The 27,811-nt window shown below is 32.5% G+C and overlaps 2 protein-coding genes across 3 annotated transcripts in view; one reads left to right on the forward strand and one right to left on the reverse strand.

Moving 5' to 3' along the window:
- LOC148956938 (uncharacterized) overlaps positions 1 to 2,733 on the reverse strand; it is a 46,923-nt gene extending 44,190 nt beyond the window's left edge. Inside the window, exon 1 of the mRNA XM_089087873.1 lies at positions 2,711 to 2,733. Within this exon, the coding sequence (XP_088943999.1) occupies positions 2,711 to 2,718 (8 nt within the window). The 5' untranslated portion in view covers positions 2,719 to 2,733. The remainder of the gene's footprint in view (positions 1 to 2,710) is intronic.
- LOC148956939 (uncharacterized) overlaps positions 1 to 27,165 on the forward strand; it is a 60,347-nt gene extending 33,182 nt beyond the window's left edge. For both annotated transcript variants that reach the window (XM_089087859.1, XM_089087864.1), the window contains exon 5: positions 27,063 to 27,165. In XM_089087859.1, coding sequence (XP_088943985.1) covers positions 27,063 to 27,082 — 20 coding nt within the window. In that variant the 3' untranslated portion in view covers positions 27,083 to 27,165. The remainder of the gene's footprint in view (positions 1 to 27,062) is intronic.
- The last annotated feature ends 646 nt before the right edge of the window (positions 27,166 to 27,811 follow it).

Here is a 27,811-nt window from a genome sequence, read left to right on the forward strand (position 1 = left end):
GGACAAAGTCCATCTAAAAGATCCGTATAAAAGGGAACAGAACTCCTGATTTAATACTCTACTAACCAACCAGTAGCCTCGATTCCTACCTTAACTTCAGCAATGTAATTCTCCTACATATTACTAACCCCTTTAATGGATTTATCTGGTGTACCATACTGATATTAGCCTGGTTTCAGTAGGTTGCAAATTAATTAATATTAATTGGTTTACAGAATAATAGGTTAGTAAATGCAGCTTATCTGGAGGTGTTGCAGGATAGAAGGAAATGTTCATGGGCTTCCCAGGTGAAATCAATCTTAAATAGTTGTGGGTTATCAGGTGTTTGGAATGAAGGCAAGGGGATAGGGCTGGAAGTAGGAAATGCAGCACAACTAGTTCAGGGAATGATTGAAGATCAGGAGATTCAGAAATGGCAGTGTGAAGTCGCAGCCTCGGTGTCCCTCGGCATTTACCGGCAATGGAAGGAGGTCTGGGGATATGATAATTATTTTAAAGCGGGTTTAAATAGTGAAGAAATTAAGTGGTATATATCAGGGATGGGTAATTTTCTAGCACTTGGAGAAAGGAGGAAATATTTAGGGAGGGTAAGGGTAAAGGAGGGTCCTTACTCATGCCCTATGTGCGGAGAAAATGGGGAGGATCTGCTTCACTTCATGGCCCTTTGTCCCGAATTACAGGATATAAGGAAAGATTTATTTTTTTTTAATGTGGGGACAAGTGAGTGGTTGGTTTCAGTAATGGGATCAAAAAATTATGGGACAATAAGAATGATAGCAAAGTATATAAAATTGGGTATGTCACATAGAGATAGATTTGTGTAAAAAGGGGTGGGGTGAGTGTGGAAAGTATTGTTGTATGTGTGTAAGTTGTTTTCTTGTTTGTTATTTTTGTAGTCATGGCCCTTGATAGATGTAAAATACATCTATCTATTTATGTTAGTTTAATGGTATCGTGTGCTTTATTATGTTTTTGTAATGTTTTTTAATTTTGCGTTGTTATTGTTATGTAGGCTACCATACTTTGCTATGAGTGTTATAATCATGTTATTATTTTGTGTGATTTTCCTTTTTTTGCCATGGCCCAAAGTGGCTTTTATTGCAATAAATATCTATCTATCTATCTATCTATCTATGATGATACTTTTTAGACTTAGAGATGCTGTAGACAAAGTTTTAAGAGAAGTACAGCGTGGCTTTAAGAAGCTTAGAGGACGCGTCGAAAAAAAACTCACTCTTAGGCTAATAATTGAGAAGTGCCTGAGTCACCATACACCTTTAATCCCCCAGTTTATAGATTAAGAGCAATTGTTCATAGCATCTGATAGAACAGATTTAGTGAAGGTCTTATCCGTGTACGGTATACCAGACAAATACATTGAAGTGATTATTGCCATGTACAAGAATAAAACTGGTACAGTTAAGGTTGGAATTGAGGTTAGTAGCTGCTTTTCTCGTTGGGTATCGAAAAAATCGATCAAGTAGACAGCTTCACTTACCTGGGTAGTATTATTAGTAAAGACGGTGGGTGCAGTGAAGATGTTACAAGTAGAATAGCAAAGGCCCAGGGTATTTTTAGACAGTTGAAAAAAGATTAGAAGAATAGGAAAATAAGTCAACGAGCCAAGATTAGAATATTGGAAGCTACAGTGATGACAGTGGTCAAATATGGCTCTGAAGCATTGGCGCTAAAAAAAAAGAAAAAAAAATCGAGGAAAATTTCTTAGATATATTCCAGAGAAACTTCTTAATTTGTCTGAAGAGAAATTACGTTGCTGAAGAGAGATATTGAGCAACTTTATCCATCCCCTCCACTTCAAACTTCCTTAATTTATATTTTAATGCTTTCTTCACTTTCCTTACATTCCTCTTATTTTCATGCGATATAACAGTCAAATAGTTCTTCTACAGGCTTCTCCTCCTCTCTATAGACATCATCAGTGAGTTCAAAAACTATTTTCCCACATTCCCTCCATCCATCTTTTACATTGTAAAATTTTACACTCTCGACTTTAGTATTCAACTGTTCCTGGAAACTTTTTGTCAGATTCTAATCTTAGAGTCTACCAATTTCCCAGAAGGCAGTTACCCTTTAGTGATTCCGTGGTCTCCCATTGCCTTTCCTGTGCTTCTTAAGACAAAATTCATTACAATAATCTATATAAAGGGGCGCAGGACACAACCCTAGTTAACTCCTAATCTAATACGAAACCAGCTACTAACCTCATTTCCTACCTTAACTTCAGCAGCTTTATTCTCGTACAGATCTCTAATCACTTTAATGTATTTTTCTGGTATACCATAAAAGGATAAAACCTTTGCTAAAGCTCTTATATCAACCGAATTGAATGCTTGCTTATTTTCTACAAAACTGAAGACAAAGGTGTTTGATAACTCGGGCACTTATCAACCTAAGAGTGAAAATTTGTTTGACATATTCTCTACCTTTTCTAAAACCGCACTGTTTTTCTCTAAAAACTAAGTCTACAGCATCTCTCTGTCTTTAAAGTGTAATTTGCTATCTACAGAGACCAGACTAATGCCTCGATAGCTACCACACTCACTCTTCTCCTTTCTTATACAGTATTTTACAGAGTAATTAAGGTTTTCCTAAAATCGCTAGGTACTTTCCCTTTTTCAAAAATCATATTTATAATCTTCAGTAACTTATTTCTAACCTCAGAGCCGCAATATTTAAGAAACTGATTTACCACAGCATCAGCACCTGGAGCCTTATTATTTTTATCCTTTTATTGCTGTCACCGATTTTTCCTCAAGAAAAAAATCTTCCTTCACTTCCAAGGTAACACAAACTTTTTCACTTTTCTCTATATATCTTACTGTAACTCTATCTTGGTTTAGCATATTCTCAAAATGTTCTGCCCATCTCTCTTTAAAACTCTTTCCTTATCTCTCTCAGTTTATTGACATGCCAGTACAATATTTTACTATTATACCGTCCAGCTGCATCTTCCAGATCCTCGGAAATTTTATTCATTGCCTCCACATCACAGCTCCTTAGTTCATGTTTCAATCCTTTCTCCACTTGCTTCACTTTCCTTTTGTTTTCGTATAATCTATTACTCAGATGATTCTTGTACAAGCCCCTTCTCCTCCCTATTAAACATTAATAAATCCTGTATGTTAACGATGGATAAGTTACTAGAATTACAACTCATGCCTTGGAGAGATAGCTATAGCCCCTTTTCACCATTCTGAACATAACGGAAATCTCAAAATTTTGATCGGTGTTGTGGGGAGGGGGTTTATTAGAAGGGTAAGGTAGACGTGCTTCGATTATGTTCCAGCCACTTTTCAATACCCTTCTAAATATGCCCTCAAAATAATACCCTCAGCCGTTTCTGAAATACTGCAAATTCACTCTTTTGACAACCTGGGTGCAGAGAGTGTCTTTTGATTTAGTTTATTATCCCCCTTAACATTCCATGAAGTTTCAGCTTAAAACCTTTTAACTTATCGGCCCTACATGGGATCACGCATTCTCCTTTTCCCAGTCACAAATGGGAAATAATGGGAAAATGGCATGATTTAACACCATTGCCCGAGGGCAGTAAGGTTCAAGTAACCCCCGAAGGCACAGTTATTGAACTTTTCGAGTGTTCTTAAGAAATGACTATTTTGAATTCAATATATTGATCGGTGTTGAGGGAAACCTACAATAGGAGGGGTCTAGGCTGCCCTACCATCCCTTTTGAACATTCCTTTCAACATATCCTGAAAGGATGGACATAACACCCTCAGGTGTTCCGAAAATATTATTGATATACCCTTCTGACAACCAGCATACACATGGCGGGGTTTGATTTTGTTCAACGTCCACCTCGATATTTCCTGAAAGATTTATAATACCGCAAGGCTTATTGGAGACCCAGGATCAAACATCCCCCTTCCTTTACTAAATAAACGAACCCTATTTCTAAATAATATGCAACTTGCACAACTTGCACCTCATTGCCCCACACGCTATGGTGGGGGTCTTGTCATCCGCGGGGCATAGTTATTTGAACTTTATAGGCTATTTTAAGCAATATGGCTGTCTCAAAATTTTGAGCAGACGTATTTGGGTGATAAGCAGCTAGAAAGGGCATGGGAGACTGGTCACCCTCCGATCACTTTTGACTCTTAAAAAGGCATTAAAGCTTTAAATTTCCGAGGAAATGAGCCTATTCTGATGTTTTATGACCACCCCTTTTATATGATACGGCTTTGGAGGAAAATAATGAATAAGTAAATACATAGAAGAGCAAAAAAAGAGTGTGGGGAGTTTCTTTCCAATCAATTCCAGCATCCCCCTTAACATGGCCTTAAAGTTTGAACTTCACACCTTTAGCCGCTCCTGAGATATTGCTGGTACACCCTTTTGACAACCAGCAGAGAATTAGTGAGCTTAGATTTTGTTCAACCGTCCCCTAACATGTCCTAAGGTTTTAACTTAATGCCCAAGACCTTTTTGGAGACACGGGATAAAACATACCCCTCTTCCCCAATGTCAAACCCTACTCGCAAACAATAAAAAAACTTACAGCCCTTACCCATGGGCTGATGGGGACGATTTTAGTTCTGGAGTCACAAATATTTGACCTTTAGAACGTTTCGAACAAAAGACTATCTCAAAACTTTAATTGACAGTCTTTGAAAGGACGACGATTAAAAAGCGCGTGGGAGGGAGGCTGGTTTCCCTCCGATTACTTTTGACCCTTAAAAAAAGCACAAAAACTCTCAATTTTCAATGCCTTATAGCTCTTCTCCATGGGCAAAGCTAGAGTCTTTGATACGCTGCCATGAGATCAAAGATTTTTGAATTTGATCAAGTTGATGGAAGACTTGAGATACATATAGTCTCTATGAGAGGCAAAGCAGGCATAACTTTTTCAGAGTCGCATAAAATATGATTAATCTCATACTTGCTGATTATAGTCTATAATCCATTCTAGGGCAGGACTAAGGTACCTAACATAGGCGCCCATAAGCTGAATTCCAGGGGGGGCAAACCTCATCTAATTGGCACTTTTAATGCTGTATAATAGAAATCTCAGAACAAAAATATAAAAATAAGGCAGCATCAATCAGCCAGGGGGGGCGGGAGCCCCCTCCTGCCCCCCCCCTATGGGCGCCCCTGGTACCTAAGTAAAAATATTGCAGGTTATAAAAAATGAAGTATATTGGGAAGGGTTGGGGAGTTAATTTGAAACTTTCAGTTAGCAGGTAGGTGATTAGTGGATAGAAATTCGAATTTTATTTTGGGTTCGTGGAGCGGCTAGAGTGTATTATCTGCCTCAACATTTTTGCACTGAAAACCCCAATGTAAACTATACTTTATTCATCTACAAGCAACGAGATAAATCAAAGGAAAAGTAATTCATTCATCAAAACAGAACTTATTTAATATGTGCGAAGTGGCTTTTGCAATTAAGCTAAGACTTTGAGAGAGTGTTGGGGGACCAAGCGGACCTCAATTTTTGACTCGGGCGAGCTAGTTGAGGGAAAGGAGCCTACATTTATTTTTTCGATTCTGATGCTGTCCATGTGTTGTACAAGGTGCTGATAGTGTGGTAAATGAGTTTTTTAAATATGGCGGTTATGAAGTTCAAGATTAGTTACTGAAAATTATGAATATAGTTTTTGAAAAAGGGGAAGTACCTAGCGATTTTAGGAAAAATCGAATTAAACCCCTCTATAAGAAAGGTGGTAAGAGTGAGTGGTGTAATTAGTAAAAAGAGTGAGTGAGTGCGAGGCATTAGCTTGGTTTCTGTAGGAAGAAACTACTTAGTATGATGATGCGTTTTAGACTTAGAGATGCTGTAGACAAAGTTTTGAGAGAAGAACAATGTGGTTTAAGAAAGAGAACAGGATGGACCAACCAAAGTTTTACTCTTAGATTAATAATTGAGAAGTGCCCGAGCCATCAAAACCCTTTAGTCCTCAGTGTTATAGATTATGAGCATCGAAAAAAAAAATTAGCATCGAGGAAATTCACGGTTTATCATCTCTTGTCATTATGTTTTACCAAACATTATTTTTAACTTTTAGAGCTGAGTAAATTCTGATTTTCGCTGTTACCAGAAAAATACCACTAAAATAAGACATATTACCATGTTTCTGTATTTTTGCTTTGAAGTAAAGGTTTGTCTACCCCATACATTTTGACAGTCGAAGATTTCACCATAGGAGCCTCACACCTTCTGTTTCGATTTTGTGACAACAAAAACCGATTAGCTACTTGACAATTACCTTGACAATTAGCTACTTAAATATTCTTGGAAACTTTGTCACCCTTTAGCCCACAATTTGGTGTTTAGGGAATGAAAACAATCGTTAACATTACTTAGACATGGTTTGTGAAAATGAAGGCTTAAAAATCTCCTGTTTATTGTTTAAGACCGCGGCACGCCTATTGGCTGCCACAATTTGGTGTTTAGGGAATGAAAACAATCGTTAACATTACTTAGACATGGTTTGTGAAAATGAAGGCTTAAAAATCTCCTGTTTATTGTTTAAGACCGCGGCACCCCTATTGGCTAACTTATAATGTTTGGGCTCTCTTTGAGTAAAAATTTACAATTTTGTGACACAAAATGGCAGGAAATGCTTATATTGTGTTAGCTCTGACCGTAAAGCTCATATACGGAGCGTAATATAATCATATTACGGAGTTTCATATCATAAAAACTGATTGATTAGCTTGGATATTTTTTACAAGATGTTTTAGCCCTTTCTTATACTATTCCTCATTTTTTTCTATTTAAAAGAAACATTAGATATGGAATACAAATAACCCTATCTTCAGTAGTTTGATTTCCCTCATTCTTCGGGAAAAATCCGGATCCGTGCAAAGCTTAGTGAGCCGTAATTGTGTTTAAAAATATTTCACATAAAACATAGTCATAAAGCATTAACGTGTTCAAATTACCGAAAGTGTCAAGTTTTTGATAGCAGAAGCTCCAAAAGGCTTATTTATGCAAGCGTAGCCTGCCGGACCAGTCTATCCATCCCAAAATTATTTTTTTTTTTTCAGCTGCTATTTACAGGATTGCTATTTTCAGCTGCTATTTTCAGCTGCTATTTACTATGTATATTTACTATAAATATACTTTTATGTATATTCTGTTTATATGTATTTCCTATAAGAAAATACAATTCTGCCACGCCTAAACTTTGCATTTGTCCGTATTATTTCTCAGAGTATAGGGGAGATCAAGCATCCTTAGATAACTCATTTTTTGGCGTATCTACTGTTCTTTTATACAAATTTGTAGATATCCAATCAGTTTTTTAGGGTCTAAACCCTAAGTAGGAAGTATTAGGTCTCTGTCAGGAAGTCTGTGACTTGTCAAAATACAGTAATAAAAAGTCCAACACTTCAAAAGGCAAAATACGGGAAAATCCTAATATCATTGATTCTTTTTTTCTACTGGCCTTGTAATAACCCTATGTGTTATGCACATGCTTTTAGATGTGTTCAGCCCAGAGACAGTGATTCATATTGAAGATATAAACATAAACACATTTATTCTCAAAGATATTCAAATCAATAAATTTGAAAAAAAAACCAGATATTTGCACAGTATATTCTTAGAGAGAGAGAGAGAGAGAGAGAGAGAGAGAGAGAGAGAGAGAGAGAGAGAGAGAGAGAGAGAGAGAGAGAGAGAGAGAGAGAGAGAGAGAGAGAGAGAGAGAGAGAGAGAGAGAGAGAGAGAGAGAGAGAGAGAGAGAGAGAGAGAGAGAGAGAGAGAGAGAGAGAGAGAGAGAGAGAGAGAGAGAGAGAGAGAGAGAGAGAGAGAGAGAGAGAGAGAGAGAGAGAGATTTATTCTAAACAAACAAATAATTTAACATAAGTTTAGCGGCCACCCCAAGAAGTAAAAACTTGTCCAAGGGGGTGGCAAAAATACACTAACATAACAAACCGATAAAAAAAACTAAAAAAATAACCTATCTATATCACAGTCCCCAAACAGCACCACAAACCTTACACCTTAATATTTTCATTAAATTTACTATCATATTCATAATCATCACCCCCAGGAGCCATAAATATTAACCAATATCATTTCAAAAAAAAAAAAAAAAAAAAAAAAAAAAAAAAAAAAACCTAAAATTCATACTTACTTAAAAAGCATCCCTTTAATTACTATCTTAAACGAAGAAATATCACCTATATTTTTTATATTTTGATCAAGATGGTTCCAACTTCTGATCCCCCTGTGAAGCCAAGAAAACATTGATCGGGACGAAACAACCAGGTTATCTCTACAGATGACCTAGTATCATAATCATGGACGGAAGATCTCAGGTTTGCCAAGCTATCAAAACACGGAAGGTTTATACCCTTCTGAATCCTAAAAATGAATACAAGTGTACACAACTCCCTTAATCCTTTATCTTTACACGCTTATACGCGTTTCGTGCCGAATCCAAGGTTCGTAGGCCATTTAACAGCTGAACATCGTTGTTTTGTAGAATTCCTATTAGCTGAACAGTAGAAGGAAATGTTCCAAGCCAAACAATAACACAATAAAATATAAATGGATGAATATGAGACAAATAAAGAAGGCGCATAACAAAAGGAGCTAGGATGTGGCGGTGTGTAACTGTTTTCTTCAAGCTCTTTCATAAACAGTAGTTCATACAGCTTTCATAAATTGGTTGGAGCAGTTATGGGCCTGAAAGATGGGTATTGATTAGAGGTTTTTGCTTTTTTGGAATATACAACAAGACCCCGGCGTTGTGCCGATAAAGAAAGGTCGGCTGCAGTGGGGGTAAAAATTGCAGAAGCGGCGCACCGCTGGCGCGATCATTGTTGGCCGCCAACATCTTTGTTTTGATCTGTCTTTCTCAAATCCCAGCTTAAGTTTACATCAAATTTGCGCCTATTCACGAGTTAAAAACTTTGCGAATCGCTGGCTGGACGCTGGTCTACTTCGTTATTCATCAAGAGAAGTGACAAAAAGAAAAGAATCCGCAAAGAAGAGAGAAAGGAGGATAATACAAGCCAGTGAAAAAACGTAGAATACAATGCAAATATTTCGGTCAAGATCTCCGCTTGACCGTCCTTAGTGCACAATATTAAAAAAAAATACTGATAAAGATCAAAAGATAATATAAAAACCTTTAACGAGGGCAATAATGGAGGCGTTATCAAATAAAATTAAATGGTGTGGATTGTCATAGACATGTTGAGCCAGGGCAGAAGCAAAAGTCTCAGGTCTTTGACGTACTCCCATAACTTTGTCGAATGAAGACCTGCGTTTCGACAACCTCTGCCCCCAACTGCTGGCGGGTTCTTCCAATATAGAAATAACCGCAAGAACAGGGAACCCTATAAACACCACTGCCTGTTTTCATTTTATTTGGCAACACCTCCATTATTGTCCCCGTTAAAGGTCTCATACAAGTTTTCAGGGAGGCAGTTGAGATAAAAAAGTATATTCACCGAAATGTAGCACTCAATATAGACAGTAGAGAAACCTATTTAAGCCCCATTTATAATGAACTAATTAATTCTGATCGTTTTTATATAAATCAACAAAATAATATTTTGTAACCTAACAGAATCTGTAATAATATCTTACCTGGGAAGCAACTGGCTTTTAAAAATGCTCTGCAGAAATTAAAAAATTGAACTGTCACTCAGTATTTTTATTCTGTCGGACCTGATGCAGATAGTTGGGATTGGTTGACTACAGTCAAAGATCCAAGCCTATTTAAATTAAATAAAAAAAACAAGTTTTTTTCAAACTGAAAGTAAGGAGCGACAATAAAACTTATAACAAACAGAAATTATTCCGTATATGAAAGGGACTGTCCCCTCCTCAACGCTTCGCTCTTTACACTTAAGTTTTTTATTGTTTTAAAAAATAAGGTTGTGAGACTAAGTCAAACTTTAGCGTAAGAAGCGAGGCGTTAAGGAGGGGACAACCCCTTTCATAAGTAGAATGCTAATATTGAATTCTACGGACCCTATGTACCAAACAGGTTTTTCTAGTAGTCCTATTCTATAGGGCATTACACCTTTGCCAAGAGATTTACGCAATTTCTGTGGGTATAATCTGGTTTGGTTCAAGTTTTTCTGACACAATTTACTGGATTTCTATTTCATGATATACAAGTTTTTTTTAGGTTAAATCCGTGTCAGAAAAACCGGTGTGTCTTTTTTAGTTGCCAATATATTTAGAATGGTTTTAAGTTGAAAATTGTGACGTAAAAATAACTCAGTTATTTGCTTGAGTGTATAGGAATTCACATTTTATTTTCTTGCCTGTATTTTGTGTTAAATAAGTAGTTTTTGTATCTTTTAAAAGAGCTTAAGGGGTTTGAGAGACTCAGTTGCCTGATTCCGTGTGGTTTTTCTTTACTTAGTGCTCATTAAAAACGAAGTTTTTGTTTTAAATAAGTAGTTTTTGTATCTGTTAAAAGAGCTTTAAGGGGTTTGAGAGACTCTGTTGCCTGATTCCGTGTGGTTTTTCTTTACTTGTTTCACATTAAAAAAGAAATTTTTGTGTTAAATAAGTAGTTATTGTATCTTTTAAAAGAGCTTTAAGGGGTTTGAGAGACTCTGTTGCCTGATTCCGTGTGGTTTTTCTTTACTTAGTTCTCATTAAAAACGAAATTTTTGCTGTAAATAAGTAGTTATTTTATCTTTTAAAAGAGCTTTACGGGGTTTGAGAGACTCTTTTGCCTGATTCCGTGTGGTTTTTATTTACTTTTTACACATTAAAATATATTTTTTTGTGTTTAATAAGTATTTCTTGTATCTTTTTATAGATCTTTACTGTTCTTGAGAGACTCTGTTGCCTGATTCCGTGTGATTTTTCTTTAATTAGAGCTCAGTAAAAACGAAATTTTTGTTGTAAATAATTATTTATTTTTTATTTTAATATAAATATAAGGGGGTTGAGAGTCTATGTTGCCTGATTCCGTGTGGTTTTTCTTTACTTGCTCCCCATTAAAAACGAAATTTTTGTGTTAAATAAGTAGTTCTTGTATCTTTTAAAATAGCTTTAAGGGGTTTGAGAGACTCTGGTGCCTGATTCCGTGTGGTTTTTATTTAATTAGTCCTCATTAAAAAAGAAATTTTTGCTTTAAATAAGTAGTTATTGTATCTTTTAAAATATCTTTACGGGGTTTGAGAGACTCTGTTGCCTGATTCCGTGTGGTTTTTCTTTACTTTATACACATTAAAAACGAAATTTTTGTTTTAAATAAGTAATTCTTGTATCTTTTAAAATAGCTTTAAGGGGTTTGAGAGACTCTGTTGCCTGATTCTGTGTGGTTTTTCTTTACTTAGTGCTCATTAAAAATGAAATTTTTGTTGTAAATAAGTAGTTCTTGTATCTTTTAAAATAACTTTACGGGGTTTGAGAGACTCTGTTGCCTGATTCCGTGTGGTTTTTCTTTACTTGATACCCATTAAAAACAAAATTTAGGAAATCTGTTAAATAAATAATTCTTATACATTTTAAAATATCTTTACGGGATTTGAGAGACTCTGTAATGCAGTAGTTTTTCAGTAAAGACACTCGATATCCTAAAAGTGTTTAATTCAAACTTTTTTAAAACTTCGAAATTTTTCAACTTTATTTATTTTTTTCTTTTTGTACATAACTTAAAATGTCAAAATATGCTTACAGTTCTGACTATTGCGCTCTGTGATTGGTCAGAGACACGATGTGATTTTCCCACTGGTATTCTATGACCGGTTATTGACACTACCTAATCTATTGCATGTATTAAATCAGTATTTTTTACGCAGTGGAACGATAAACACATAAGTCATATCTTTAAAAAAAAGTGAAGATGGAGCATTTTAATAAAGTGTGTTTACATAACAAGGTTATTGTAGCACTGAATGCCGACAAAGAGAAGTATTTAAACTTTGAAACAAGTACAGGTGGTAGCACTATTGGAAATGTATGCAAGCATTGTCATGACAGTAAGGAATTAAATTTCTTTGGAATACCGAAGAAATTCAACTCTTATGTTGGTGGTTATGCGAGATTGAGATCTGCAGAGATGATTGCACTCAAAGAGAATGCCAACATAAAAATAATCATTGATGATAAAAGACAACTCCTTGCTACTGTTGCAGCTAACACATTAACTACTGATACATACAATCGCCACCTTTTGGGTATTAGCATTCAATGGAAGATCAATAAAAGAAAGGCCTACTCTTCTACTAATATCGTAAACCATATCTTGTATACATGTTTAAACTGTTACCTGTGTAAAAATAATGTGATTATAGACAGTGAAATTGCCAGAAAAATAAAAAGGGCATTGTCAGAAAATATCACGATGGAATATAAAGATGAATCGATGAAAAACAAAGCACCAGTAAACGTTACTGCCATTGATCAAACAGTCATTGAACCAAATAATACCAAAGACGAAAAGTATATTGAACCTGTTGATGAGACACCAGTAAAAACTGTGTATGACTCAAAATGGAATAATGATTATTCTACTGATTACGAACTAAGAGAAGACAATAGCTATAATATCAAGAGAGAACAAGGTGAACTATTTTATGGAACAGATTCAAAATGTCCAAAGTTAATCATTGATATTAATAATGTATCATAATGTATTTTTTGTATTAATATTCTACATAGCATTATTTCATTAAAAATATATTATGCATTACATTGTTAGCCTATGTGTTCATTATTTTTAGAGTAAGCTAGCACATCAAACGTTTAGAATGTCTAATAAAACGTCGGAGATGTAAGAAAAGGAATTTGCATACATCTATTGTCAGACACATGGGATAACATTGACAAAATCTTGGTATCAGAATGAATAAATTATTTATCAACATTCGTTAATTGATATGTCATTATTAAAAAATTGTAAGTAAGTAAGTAAGTAACAGAATCTTTATGGAGTTCACCTATTTGTTATACAATACAGAAATTTAATTAAGGAAATTATGAAAATAAAAATTGTAATTAAGTAGAATACTCTTTCATAAAGTCACTTCTTGGATACACAGTGCAGAAATTTCATTTAATAAATTATGAAAAACTTGTAAGTAAATATAAAATTCTTTCTTGAATTCATCTCCTGGATAAATAAAAAAGACATTTCATTCAAGAAATTAAGACAAAATTCATAGTAAGTAACAAACTCTTTCTCGAAGTCACCTCTTGGGTACACAATGCAGAAATTTCATTTAAGAAATTTGAAAAATTTTTAAGCAAGTAACAAACTCTTTCCTGAAGTCACCTCTTGGATACACAATGCAGAAACTTCATTTAAGAAACTATAAAAAAATGTAAGTAAGTAAGTAACAAATTCTTTCTTGAAGTCAACTCTTGGCTACACAATACAGAAATTTCATTAAAGAAATCATTAAAAAATTGTCAGTAAATAGCAAATTGTTTCTTGAATTTGCCTGCTGGATAAACATAAAGACATTTCGTTCAAGAAATTATGACAAAATTCTAAATAAGTAACAAACTCTATATTATATTCAAGTCTTAGATGTACGGCGTATAAATTTCATTCAAGACATCATGAAATAATTCTCATTAAGTAGCTATTCCTTTACCTAATTCCCCTCTAAGACAAAAAATAAGGAAATTTTAGTCAATAAACTATGAAAATACTTGTAAGTAAGTAACAAACTTTTTATTGATTTGACTTTTTGGATACACATTACAAATAATTCATTCAAGAAACTATGAAAAAATCGCAAGTAAGTAAAAAAGCTCTTTATTGTTTTCACCTCTTGGATATACAATACGGAAATTTCATTCAATAAATTATGAAAAAATTGCAAGCAAGTAACAAACTCTTTCCTGAAGTCACCTCTTGGATACACAATGTAGAAACTTCATTTAAGAAACTATGAAAAAATTGTAAGTAAGTAAGTAACAAATTCTTTCTTGAATTCGCCTCCTGGATAAATAAAAAAAGACATTTCATTCAAGAAATTTCGACGAAATTTTAAGTAAGCAACAAACTCTTTCTTGAAGTTACCTCATGGATACACAATACAGAAATTTCATTTAAGAAATTATCAAAAATTGTAAGTAAGTCGCAAATTCTTTCAAAAATATGTTAATACGTTTAAGCAATAAATATCTTTAAGCTTAACCCGTCTTTATTCTTTAGAATAGTTTTATTCATTTCATTAAATTATAAAGAAATTGTAAGTAAGTAACAATAGCTTTCTTGAATTCACTTCCTGGACACAATACAGATATTTAATTCAAGAAATCATAATAAAATCGCAATTTAGCAATAAAGTATTTATTGTTTTCATATATTTGATACACAATAATGAAATTTCATTAAAGAAATTATGAATGAATTGTAAACAAGTAAAACACTCATTTTATCTTATGGATAAATACTGGAAAAATTTTATTTCAGGAGATATCAAAAAATTGTAAGTAACTATTATATTTTTTTTTGAATTCACCCTCTTTGTAAATAAAAATGACAACTCATTAAAGAATTTAGGAAAAAAATGTAAGTAAGTAGTATATTCTTTCTTGAGTTCACCTGCTGGATAAACAAAAAAGATATTTCGTTCGAGAAATTATGACAAAATTCCAAGTAAGTAACAAACTTTTTACTGTTTTCATGACTTAGATACACGACGTAGAAATTTAATTTAAGAAATTATGAAAAAATTCTCAGTAAGTAACAATTTCTTTCTTGAAGTCAACTCTTGGATACACAATACGGAAATTTCATTTAAGAAATTATGAAACAATTGTAAGCAAGTAACAAGCTCTTTCCTGAAGGCAACTCTTGGATATACAATTCAGAAATTTCATTTAAGAAACTATGACAAAATTGTAAGTAGGTAACAAATTCTTTCTTGAAGTCACCTCTTGGATACACAATACAGAAATCTCATTAAAGAAATTATGAAAAAATTGTAAGTAAGTAGCAAATTCTTTCTTGAATTCACCAGCTGGATAAACAAAAAGACATTTTGTTCAAGAAATTATGACAAAATTCTAAGTAAGTTACAAATTCTTTATTGTTTTCACGACTTAGATATGCGATGTAGAAATTTAATTCAAGAAATTATGAAAAAATTCTCAGTAAGTAACAATTTCGTTCTTGATGTCAACTCTTGGATACACAATACGGAAATTTTATTTAAGAAATTATGAAAAAATTTGTAAGTAAGTAACAAAATCTTTTTTTTTTCACATCTTGGATATGCAATACAGATACTTCATTCAAGAAATTATGAAAAAATCGCAAGTAAGTAACTTTTTTTTCTCTTTATCACAAACAATTTTCACTTAGCTACACGATGAAGAAATTTAATTCAGGAAATTATGAAAAAATTTTCTCAGTAAGTAACAATTTCTTTCTTGAAGTCAACTCTTGGATACACAATACGGAAATTTCATTCAAGAATTTCATGACTTAGATACACGATGTAGAAATTTGATTCAAGAAATTATGAAAAAATTCTCAGTAAGTAACAATTTCTTTCTTGAAGTCAACTCTTGGATACACAATACGGAAATTTCATTTAAGAAATTATGAAAAAAATGTAAGCAAGTAACAAACTCTTTCCTGAAGTCACCACTTGGATACACAATGCAGAAACTTCATTTAAGAAACTATGAAAAAATTGTAAGTAAGTAACAAATTCTTTGTTGAAGTCACCTCTTGGATACACAATACAGAAACTTCATTAAAGAAATTATGAAAAAATTGCAAGTAAGTATCAAATTCTTTCCTGAATTCACCTGCTGGATAAACAAAAAGACATTTCGTTCAAGAAATTATGACAAAATTCTAAGTAAGTAACACTCTTAATTGTTTTCACGACTTAGATATACGATGTAGAAATTTAATTCAAGAAATTATGAAGAAAGTCTAAGTAAGTAACAAACTGTTTTTTTGATTTCACCTCTTTGATATACATTAGAGATACTTCATACAAGAAATTGTGAAAAAATCGCAAGTAAGTAACTTTTTTTTCTCTTTATCACAAAAAATCACAACATAGCAACAAGATTTATAAATATTCTTCGAGAAAATATGAAAAAATTCTTAGTCAGTAACAATTTATGTCTTTAAGTCAACTCTTTGATACACAATGCGGAAATTTCATTCAAGATATTATGAAAATATTTGTAACTAAGTAACAAAATCTTTATTGATTTCAGCTCTTGAATATACAGTACAGATACTTCATTCAAGAAACTTGATTAAACACGTTTTAAAACTACATACTATTTGATTGCCTTTCCTTTGCAACTTTCCAAATGAGCAGGGATTCCCCACCGGTTCCTACACACTGCAAAAAAGTGAGCAGTACGAAAACTCCACGTTTTCAACCAGACTGGTTTTTTAGCTAAATCTTTGGAAACAGCCCAGCCTCTATTTCTGAACGTTTAAGTTTTGATGTTAGTGTTGTCAGTCAAAAGCTATGACCTTGAGAAAAGAGCTTGAGAAAATTGCCTTATTATCGAAAAATGGGAGAAACATCCTCCAAAAGTCGACAGGAATGCCCCCCCTCCAGCGCTTTCTCGGTTATGTTGAATAAAATATGCAAAGTCGACATAGCTTTATTTCATTTTTTTAAAGTTAATTTAGACGAGGTTACGTGCGCGCAAGTAACCACGTCTAAATTAACCTTAAAAAAAATTAAATAAAGCTATGTAGACTTTGCATCTTTTATTCAACATAACCGAGAAAGCGCTGGAGGGGGGACCTTCCTGTTGGCTTTTGGAGGATGTTTCTCCCATTTTTCGATAATCAGGCAATTTTCTCAAGCTCTTTTCTCAAGGTCATAGCTTTTGACTGACAACACTAACATCAAAACTTAAACGGTCAGAAATAGAGGCTGGGCTGTTTCCAAAGATTTAGCTAAAAAACCAGTCTGGTTGAAAACGTGGAGTTTTCGTACTGCTCACTTTTTTGCAATGTGTAGGAACCGGTGGGGAGTCCCTGCTCATTTGGAAAGATGCCAAGGAAAGGCAAGCAAATAGCATGTAGTTTCAAAACGTGTTTAATCACTTTTCTTGAATGAAGTATCTGTACTGTATATTCAAGAGGTGAAATCAATAAAGAGCTTGTTACTTACTTACAAATATTTTCATAATTTCTTGAATGAAATTTGTGTATTGTGTATCCAAGAGTTGACTTCGAGAAAGAAATTGTTACTTACTGAGAATTTTTTCATAATTTCTTGAATTAAAGTTCTAAATCGTTTAGCTAAGTGAAAATTGTTTGCGATAAAGAGAAAAAAAAGTTACTTACTTGTGATTTTTTCATTATTTCTTGAATGAAGTATCTGTACTGTATATCCAAGAGGTGAAATCAAAAAAAAGAGTTTGTTACTTACTGAGAATTTCTTCATAATTTCTTGAATTAAATTTCTACATTGTATATCTAAGTCGTGAAAAAAATTAAGAGTTTGTTACTTACTTAGAATTTTGTCATAATTTCTTGAACGAAATGTCTTTTTGTTTATCCAGCAGGTGAATTCCAGAAAGAATTTGCTACTTACTTACAATTTTTTAATTATTTCTTTAATGAAATTTCTGTATTGCGTATCCCAGAGGTGACTTCAAGAAAGAGTTTATTACTTCCTTACAATTTTTTCATAGTTTCTTAAATAAAGTTTCTGCATTGTGTATCCAAGAGGTGACTTCAAGAAAGAATTTGTTACTTGCTTACAATTTTTTCATAGTTTCTTAAATGAAATTTCCGTATTGTGTATCCAAGAGTTCACTTCAAGAAAGAAATTATTACTTACTGAGAATTTTTTCATAATTTCTTGAATTAAATTTCTACATCGTGTTGCTAAGTTACAATTGTTTTTGATAAAGAGAAAAAAAAAGTTAGTTACTTACAATTTTTTCATAGTTTCTTGAATGAAGTATCTGTACTGTATATACAAGAGGTGAAATCAAAAAAAAGAGTGTGTTACCTACTGAGAATTTCATCATAATTTCTTGAATTAAATTTCTACATCGTATATCTAAGTCGTGAAAACAATTAAGAGTTTGTTACTTACTTAGAATTTTGTCATAATTTCTTGAACGAAATGTCTTTTTGTTTATCCAGCAGGTGAATTCCAGAAAGAATTTGATACTTACTTACAATTTTTTCATAATTTCTTTAATGAAATTTCTGTATTGTGTATCCAAGAGGTGACTTCAGGAAAGAGTTTATTACTTACTTACAATTTTTCATAGTTTCTTAAATGAAGTTTCTGCATTGTGTATCCAAGAGGTGACTTCAGGAAAGTCTTTTACTTGCTTACAATTTTTTCATAATTTCTTAATGAAATTTTCATATTGTGTATCCAAGAGTTGACTTCGAGAAAGAAATTGTTACTTACTGAGAATTTTTTCATAATTTCTTGAATTAAATTTCTACATCGTGTAGCTAAGTGAAAATTGTTTGTGATAAAGAGAAAAAAAGTTACTTACTTGCGATTTTTTCATAATTTCTTGAATGAAGTATCTGTACTGTATATCCAAGAGGTGAATACAAAAAGAGTTTGTTACTTACTTACAAATATTTTCCTAATTTCTTGAATGAAATTTCCGTATTGTGTATCCAAGAGTTGACTTCAAGAAAGAAATTGTTACTTACTGAGAATTTCTTCATAATTTCTTGAATTAAATTTCTACATCGTATATCTAAGTCGTGAAAACAATTAAGAGTTTGTTACTTACTTAGAAGTTTGTCATAATTTCTTGAACGAAATGTCTTTTTGTTTATCCAGCAGGTGAATTCAAGAAAGAATTTGCTACTTACTTACAATTTTTCCATAATTTCTTTAATGAAATTTCTGTATTGTGTATCCAAGAGGTGACTTCAAGAAAGAATTTTTTACTTACTTACAATTTTTTCATAGTTTCTTAAATGAAGTTTCTGAATTGTGTATCCAAGAGATGGATTCAGGAAAGAGTTTTTTAATTGCTTACAATTTTTTCATTATTTCTTAAAGGAAATTTCCGTATGGTGTATCCAAGAGTTGACTTCGAGAAAGAAATTGTTACTTACTGAGAATTTTTTCATAATTTCTTGAATTAAATTTCTACATCGTGTATATAGGTCATGAAAACAATAAAGAGTTTGTTACTTACTTGGAATTTTGTCATAATTTCTGGAACAAAATGTTTTTTTTTTATCCAGCAGGTGAATTCAAGAAAGAATTTGCTACTTACTTACAATTTTTTCATAATTTATTTTATTAACTGTCTTTTTTATTTACCAAGGAGGCGAATTCAAGAAAGAATTTGCTACTTACTTACAATTTTTGATAATTTCTTAAATGAAATTTCTGCATTGTGTATCCATGAGGTAACATGAGTGTGTTACCTATTTACAATTCCTTCATAATTTTTTGAATGAAATTTCAGTATTGTGTATCCAATAGGTGAAAACAAAAAAGACTTTATTACTAAATTGCGATTTTATTATGATATATTGAATTAAATATCTGTATTGTGTCCAGGAAGCGAATTCAAGAAAGCTATTGTTACTTACTTACAATTTCTTCATAATTTAATGAAATGAATAAAACTATTCTAAAGAATAAAGACGGGTTAAGCTTAAAGATGTTTATTGCTTAAACGTATTAACATATTTTTGAAAGAATTTGCTACTTACTTACAATTTTTGATAATTTCTTAAATGAAATTTTTGCATTGTGTATCCATGAGGTAACTTCAAGAAAGAGTTTGTTGCTTACTTTGAATTTCGCCATAATTTCTTGAATGAAATGTCTTTTTTTATTTATCCAGGAGATAAATTCAAGAAAGGATTTGTTACTTACTTACTTACAATTTTTTCATAGTTTCTTAAATGAATTTTCTACATTGTGTATCCAAGAGGTGACTTCAGGAAAGAGTTTGTTACTTGCTTGCAATTTTTTCATAATTTATTGAATAAATTTCTGTATTGTATATCCAAGAGGTGAAAACAATAACGAGTTTTTTTACTTACTTGCGATTTTTTCATAGTTTCTTGAATGAAGTATCTGTATTGTGTCTCCAAGATGTGAAATCAATAAAGAGTTTGTTACTTACCTACGAATATTTTCATAATTTCTTGAATGAAATTTCCGTATTGTATATCCAAGAGGTGACTTCAAGAAAGAAATTGTTACTTACTGAGAATTTTTCATAATTTCTTGAATGAAATTTCTACATCTTGTATCTAAGACGTGAAAACAATAAAGAGTTTGTTACTTACTTAGAATTTTGTCATAATTTCTTGAACAAAATGTCTTTTTGTTTATCCAGCAGGCGAATTCAAGAAACAATTTGCTACTTACTTACAATTTTTTCATGATTTCTTTAATAAAATTTCTGTATTGTGTAGCCAAGAGTTGACTTCAAGAAAGAATTTGTTACTTACTTACTTACATTTTTTGTATAGTTTCTTAAATGAAGTTTCTGCATTGTGTATCCAAGAGGTGACTTCAGGAAAGAGTTTTTTACTTGCTTAAAATTTTTGAAATTTCTTAAATGAAATTTCTGCATTGTGTACCAAAGAGGTGACTTCGAAAAAGAGTTTGTTACTTACTATGAATTTTGTCATAATTTCTTGAATGAAATGTCTTTTTTATTTATCCAGGAGGTGAATTCAAGAAAGAATTTTCTACTTACTTACAATTTTTGATAATTTCTTGAATGAAATTTCTTCATTGTGTATCCAAGAGGTGACTTCAAGAAAGAGTTTGCTAATTACTTACAATTTTTTTTATTCATAATTTCCTTAATTAAATTTCTGTATTGTGTAACAAATAGGTGAATTAAAGAAAGAGTTTGTTACTTACTTACTTACTTACAATTTTTTCATAATGACATATCCATTAACGGATGTTGATAAATATTATTCATTCTGATACCAAGACTTTTTCAATGTTATCCCATGTGTCTGACAATAGATGTATGCAAATTGCTTTTCTTACATCTCCGACGTTTTATTAGACATTCTAAACGTTTGATATGCTAGCTTACTCTAAAAATAATGAACACATAGCAATGTAATGCATAATATATTTTTAATGAAATAATGCTATGTGGAATATTAATACAAAAAATATATTATGATACACTATTAATATCAATGATTAACTTTGGACATTTTGAATCTGCTCCATAAAATAGTTCACCATGTTCTCTCTTGATATTATAGCTATTGTCTTCTCTTAGTTTGTAATCAGTAGAATAATCATTATTCCATTTTGAGTCATACACAGTTTTTACTGGTGTCTCATCAACAGGTTCAATATGCTTTTCGTCTTTGGTATTATTTGGTTCAATGACTGTTTGATCAATTGCAGTAACGTTTGCTGGTGCTTTGTTTTTTATTGATTCATCTTTATATTCCATTGTGATATTTTCTGACAATGTCCTTTTTATTTTTCTGGAAATTTCACGTTCTATTATCACATTATTTTTACACAGGTAACAGTTTCGGCACGTAGACAAGATATGGTTTACGATATTAGTAGAAGAGTAGGCCTTTCTTTTATTGATCTTCCGTTGAATGCTAATACCCGAAAGGTGACGATTGGATGTATCAGTAGGTAATGTGTTACCTGCAACAGTAGCTAGGAGTTTTAATATATCATCAACTATTATTTTGATGTTTTCATTCTCTTTGAGTTAAATAATATCTTTAGATATATATCTATCATAAAAACAAAAAACAGATTTTATATTTTTCTTTATTCAATATAAATTTAATTACTTAATTTAATTAAAATGCATGCATACATTTCCAATAATGCTTCCACCTGTACTTGTTTCAAAGTTTAAATACTTCTCTTTGTCGGCATTCAATGCTACAATAACCTTGTTATGTAAACACACTTTATTAAAATGCTTCATCTTCACTTTTTTTTTAAAGATATGACTTATGTGTTTATCGTTCCACTGCGTAAAAAATACTGATTTAATACATGCAATAGATTAGGTTGTGTCAATAACCGGTAGTAGAATACCAGTGGGAAAGTCAAATCGTGTCTCTGACCAATCACAGAGCGCAATTGTCAGAACTGTAAGCATATTTTGACATTTTAAGTTATGTACAAAAAGAAAAAAATAAATAAAGTTGAAAAATTTCGAAGTTTTAAAAAAGTTTGAATTAAACAGTTTTAGGATATCGAGTGTCTTTACTGAAAAACTACTGCATTACAGAGTCTCTCAAATCCCGTAAAGCTATTTTAAAATGTATAAGAATTATTTATTTAACAGAAATCCTAAATTTTGTTTTTAATGGGTATCAAGTAAAGAAAAACCACACGGAATCAGGCAACAGAGTTTCTCAAACCCCGTAAAGTTATTTTAAAAGATACAAGAACTACTTATTTACAACAAAAATTTCGTTTTTAATGAGCACTAAGTAAATAAAAACCAAACTGAATCAGTCAACAGAGTCTCTCAAACCCCTTAAAGATATTTTAACAGATACAATAACTAGTTATTTAAAACAAAAATTTTGTTTTTAATGTGTATCAAGTAAAGAAAAACCACACGGAATCAGGCAACAGAGTCTCTCAAACCCCGTAATGCTATTTTAACAGATACAAGAACTACTTATTTAAAACAAAAACTTCGTTTTTAATGTGCACCAAGTAAAGAAAAACCACACGGAATCAGGCAACCGAGTCTCTCAAACCCCTTAAAGCTCTTTTAACAGATACAAAAACTACTTATTTAACACAAAAACTTCGTTTTTAATAAGCACTAAGTAAAAGAAAAACCACACGGAATCAGGCAACAGAGTCTCTCAAACCTCTTAAAGCTCTTTTAAAACATACAAAAACTACTTATTTGAAACAAAAACTTCGTTTTTAATGAGCACAAAGTAAAGAAAAACCACACGGAATCAGGCAACTTAGTCTCTCAAACCCCTTAAAGCTCTTTTAACAGATACAAAAACTACTTATTTAAAACAAAAACTTCATTTTTAATGAGCACTAAGTAAATAAAAACCACACGTAATCAGGCAACTGAGTCTCTCAAACACCTTAAAGCTCTTTTAACAGATACAAAAACTACTTATTTAAAACAAAAAGTTCTTTTTTAATGAGCACTAAGTAAAGAAAAACCACACGGAATCAGGCAACTGAGTCTCTCAAACCCCTTAAAGCTCTTTTAAAAGATACAAAAACTACTTATTTAACACAAAATACAGGCAATCAAATAACATGGGAATTCCTATACACGCAAGCAAATAACTGAGTTAGTTTTACGTCGCAATTTTCAACTTAAAACCATTCTAAATATATTGGCAACTAAAAAAGACACACCGGTTTTTCTGACACGGATTTAACCTAAAAAAAACTTGTATATCATGAAATAGAAATCCAGTAAATTGTGTCAGAAAAACTTGAACCAAACCAGATTATACCCACAGAAATTGCGTAAATCTCTTGGCAAAGGTGTAATGCCCTGTAGAATAGGACTACTAGAAAAACCTGTTTGGTACATAGGGCCCGTAGAATTCAATATTAGCATTCTACTTTCATATACGGAATAATTTCTGTTCGTTTTAAGTTTTAATGTCGCTCCTTACTTTCAGTTAAAAAAAACTTGTTGTTTTATTTAATTTCTGAACGTTTTTGAATTAATGCAGCTTTAATTTTGGCTCACCGTACATGAGTAATTAAAACGAAATTTGCATATTAATTTTCCTTTTTTTGGCTAAATGGCTTTTTCGAAATTTTGTTCTGACGTAACTTACGAATTAACTTACGTAACGAACTTCTATATTCGTATGTTTTTTACGTATATTAGAGAGTTTGCCCCCTAGTCAATACCTCGCTCTTTACGCCCAAGTTTCAATTTTTTTCGAATCACAAATCCCTGAATCACAAAGGCCGGTTAATTAGAATAGATAGCTCTTTTGAAAGTACTAAAAAATTTTAGCGTAAAGAGCGAGGTATTGACTAGGGGGCAAACCCCCTCATATATGTAATAATTTCTGTTCGTCTTAAGTTTTAATGTTGCTCCTCACTTTCAGTTGAAAAAAACTTGTATTTTTATTTTATTTCTGATCGGTTTTTAAATAATGCTGGGAAATCTGGCGCCCTCATTCATACAAATTTTCCTTCCCCCAAGGAAAAATCCTCCATGGAAAGATTCTCCCCCCTAACCCCTACTCTGATCCCCCCCACCAGAAAAAAAAATTCCTCCTGAAAACGCCTGTATACTTCCCAATAAGCAATATTATATGTAAACAATGGGCAGCTTATAAGTTGCAGCCCTTCCCCTGAGAGCTCTGAGGCAATAAGTCATTCACAAAGACAATTTATTAGATTTTCGACAATGTTGAACAAAATGGCTATCTCAAAATTTTGATTGAGTGACTTCGGGAAAAAATGAGGGCAGGAGGAGGCCAAGTCGCCCTTCGATCTTTTTAGTCACTTAAAAAGGGCACTAGAACTTTTAATTTCCGTTCGAATGAGCCCTCTCACGATATTCTAGGACTATTGGATCTATACGATCACTTCTGGGAAAATAAAAAAAAAAACAAATAAACCCGCATCCGTGATCTTTCTTCTGGCAAAAAATACAAAATTCCACATTTTTGCATATGGGAGCTTGAAACTTCTATAGTAGGCTTCTCTGATACGCTGAATCTGATGGTTTTTCATTAAAGTTCCATGACTTCTAGGGGTTGTTTCTCCCTTTTTTCGAAAATAAGGCAAATTTTCTCAGGCGCGTTACTTGATGGGTAAGACTAAACTTGATGAAGCTTATTTATTTGAAATCAGCATAAAATCCGATTCTTTTGATGTATCTATTCATATCAAAATTTCGTTTTTATAATTTCGGTTACTATTGAGCCGGGTCGCTCCTTACTTACGGTTCGTTACCACGAACTGTTTGATATGATTACTCTTTTTCACAACATATGTCAGTGATTGAATCTGTCCATGATTTAAAACTTCCATTTTAAGAACCTTTGTTCAAGATTATACCGTAGCATATTTTCCAAAATTAGAGTTAAGGTAAAAATTTGCAATTACAATTAGGTCTCTACTATTAAATGTCTGTGCATTTAAAATAGTTACCATTGTATATGGGTGAAATATTCAAACTAAGGAAATACTTATTAAGAAAATTTAGACCGACTTAGTAGAGAAAAATTAATTGTCCAGGTGGTATATTAGATATAACTATTGAGATGGTGACTAGGGAGACCTACATTTGTAGTTTCCTTCCCATTCATTTCTGTCGATGTCTGACGTAGGCCCCCGCCCTGTAATTAAACACCTCCTAGTCTGCTCCTAGTTATTAAACCTCAAGTGGTTTAAACCTCTAGTTATTAAACCTCTATGACAAATAAGGAAACACATTACTTGTCCTCGATGTTAAATTCAGAATTTATCAGTTAAGAACTTGAGAATTTTTAGAACCTACCGTTTCAACTAACGCTGCTATGTCACGGAATGAAAACCTCAATATTTATAAACACCTCCCTATGGCAAGGACTCAAGAAATATGGATTTTTTGAAACCAAGGTGTCTTGAAATAGCGAGGTCCTTAAATTTCAAGTTCCTACCTGGAATTTAGGTTGGTGTCTGTTGGAACAACAACTTGGGTGCTACAAAAACTAGTGCTGAATAAAAACTCAGCCTGGAAGCCCAAGGAGTTTTTCAAACTATTTGTGTGCGCACTTGTTTGTTTAATTTTGAAAACCACACTTGATTTCTAAGCAGGAAAATCGAAATCCTTATCCACCCCCAAAAAAGAAAAGTTCCAACATTGCGGTTGACCCAATAAAGAATTGGCTCAAATTAATTCAAAGTCAGCGGGGCGCCAACGCATCGGCAGGCAGCGGAGCTCCGGCGATGTTACGACACTTCGGCACCAATCAACCGGGCCTCTAGTCGGTAGCGTCTGATACATGCACCGGGGTCGATATACAACATTGGAAGTGCCGATTAGACCAGGTTAGCCCCCCCTAAAATTTAGTTTATGGGCGCCCATGGAAATAAGAAAATTAGAGGCCAGAGATGTTGGAAAATAAGAAGGAAGATGGAATTTGGAGTTGGAAAATTAAATTGAAAATCAAGTATTTTACAGTAGGCATCAAGGCATGGCTAACTATAGAAAAAAGCCAAGACAGATAGTCTGAGTAATTGAGAGGCAAAAATGCTTAAATCGCATGTGTAAATGGTGGGAGTAAGTATTACTCTCTTATTGGACAAGTTCTTGTCTGTTAGTTTCAATTTAAGCAGGTTTTTATTTAGGAAAAACTTTTAAACTGCTTCTTACTATTATTAGTTGGTTTTGGGAGAGGCCTGTGCTAACCTCTGTGAAGGAGCGTTGCTCTTAAACAACTGTGAGCCGGCCACTTTGTGGCCCAAAGAAGTTGCTTAGCCCCCCCCCTTAGTTCAGAATGAAGGACGCCGCTGTATAGTAAAAACAAAACAAAATATAAAAAAATAGAATTCAAATCATGGGAAGTCCTTTTGTTTTCAGTAAAGCAAAAATTACACTATGGCTGTTAATAGATTTAGAATACGGTGGCCCTACACCTGTTTGTCTTATTTTTGCCTTGTTTTAGCTTTGGCATGATTCTCCGTTTAATTTCTTTTTTTCCGGACAAATCCATTCATCTGTATCAGTATTTGTTATTCTCATCTTTAATATGAATAGTTTTTTTTGTTTTCACATTTTGGTCATTCATTGAAATTAATTTCTGTTCGTTTTAAGTTTGAGTAATTACAGGACATATTATTTGATTATTCTTATTATTCTGTATATAGGATTTTAATTCTGCTATTTGGTTTTAATATGGCATTTTATCCTTCGTTGCAAAACATCCTTTTCAAAAAAAAAAAAAAAATGTTTGTTTAACTAATACAGATAAGGTCGGAATTGTCTGTTCATCAAAATTCTGTACATGATTGTTTTTAAGAAAATTTGATGGTTGTTGGTTTTAAGTTTTTTTTAAGCTGTCGTTTTTAGTCAAAGAACATCTTTCATTATTTCCTCCATTTTAAAAATGTGTTTTATTTTCTTATGGATATTGATTGTTATTGAGATAAATAGTGCTTTAAAACAATTTTTTTTTCAGGGTCTCCGCAAGACTTTTGAGAGAAGAGCATCTTTATTCAACTGAAATGTAGTTCTTTTTTATCACCTATTATATTTTTAAGAATAAAACCAGGTGTGATACATTCAGTGATAAGATAAGATTTATTCTTCATTAAATACACATACAATGATACTTGTTATTATTCCCCCAAAGGCTCATTGGCCTGTAAAGAAGGGGGAAGACAAATGAGTTACTTACTCTAGAGAAGAAAAACAAAACAAAATTTAAAATGATCACTTACTCACAGACATAAGAGCAAAAGGAGAAGAAAAGAAAATATAGATAAAATAAAACTATAAGAAAAAATAGAATAAATAAACTAAATTAATTAAGTAGATTAAATAGACTAAAAAAAAAACTAAAATATAACATCTATTTTTTTTTAATTCAAAAATAGACTATAATATTGAAAATATACAAAATCCCTTTCTAGTACATATTTTAAATTTTTCTTCTTTTCATTGTTTTATCCAGTGGTATTTGGTCCTCCCTTCCTCGTTTCCTCGTTTCCTTTTTCGTTTTCTTGATGATGGGTTGGTGATACTTCATGTAATGGATGAAATCAAACCAGTTATTATTTTCTTTTCGTACTCCTGAAAATAAAATAAAAATCAATCCTGTTTCTTTCTTCTTTTTTTGATCTAAGACTCCATGCTTATTTGTAATCTAATTCATCCATGGTTGACTATTATTTCCTTTACTTTACTACCTATCTATCTTACCTCTAA

Source organism: Artemia sp. Qi Xiang Cuo, chromosome 1, assembly GCF_049724085.1.
Source record: "Artemia sp. Qi Xiang Cuo chromosome 1, ASM4972408v1, whole genome shotgun sequence".
In the NCBI taxonomy this organism is placed as follows: Eukaryota; Metazoa; Arthropoda; class Branchiopoda; order Anostraca; family Artemiidae; genus Artemia; species Artemia sp. Qi Xiang Cuo.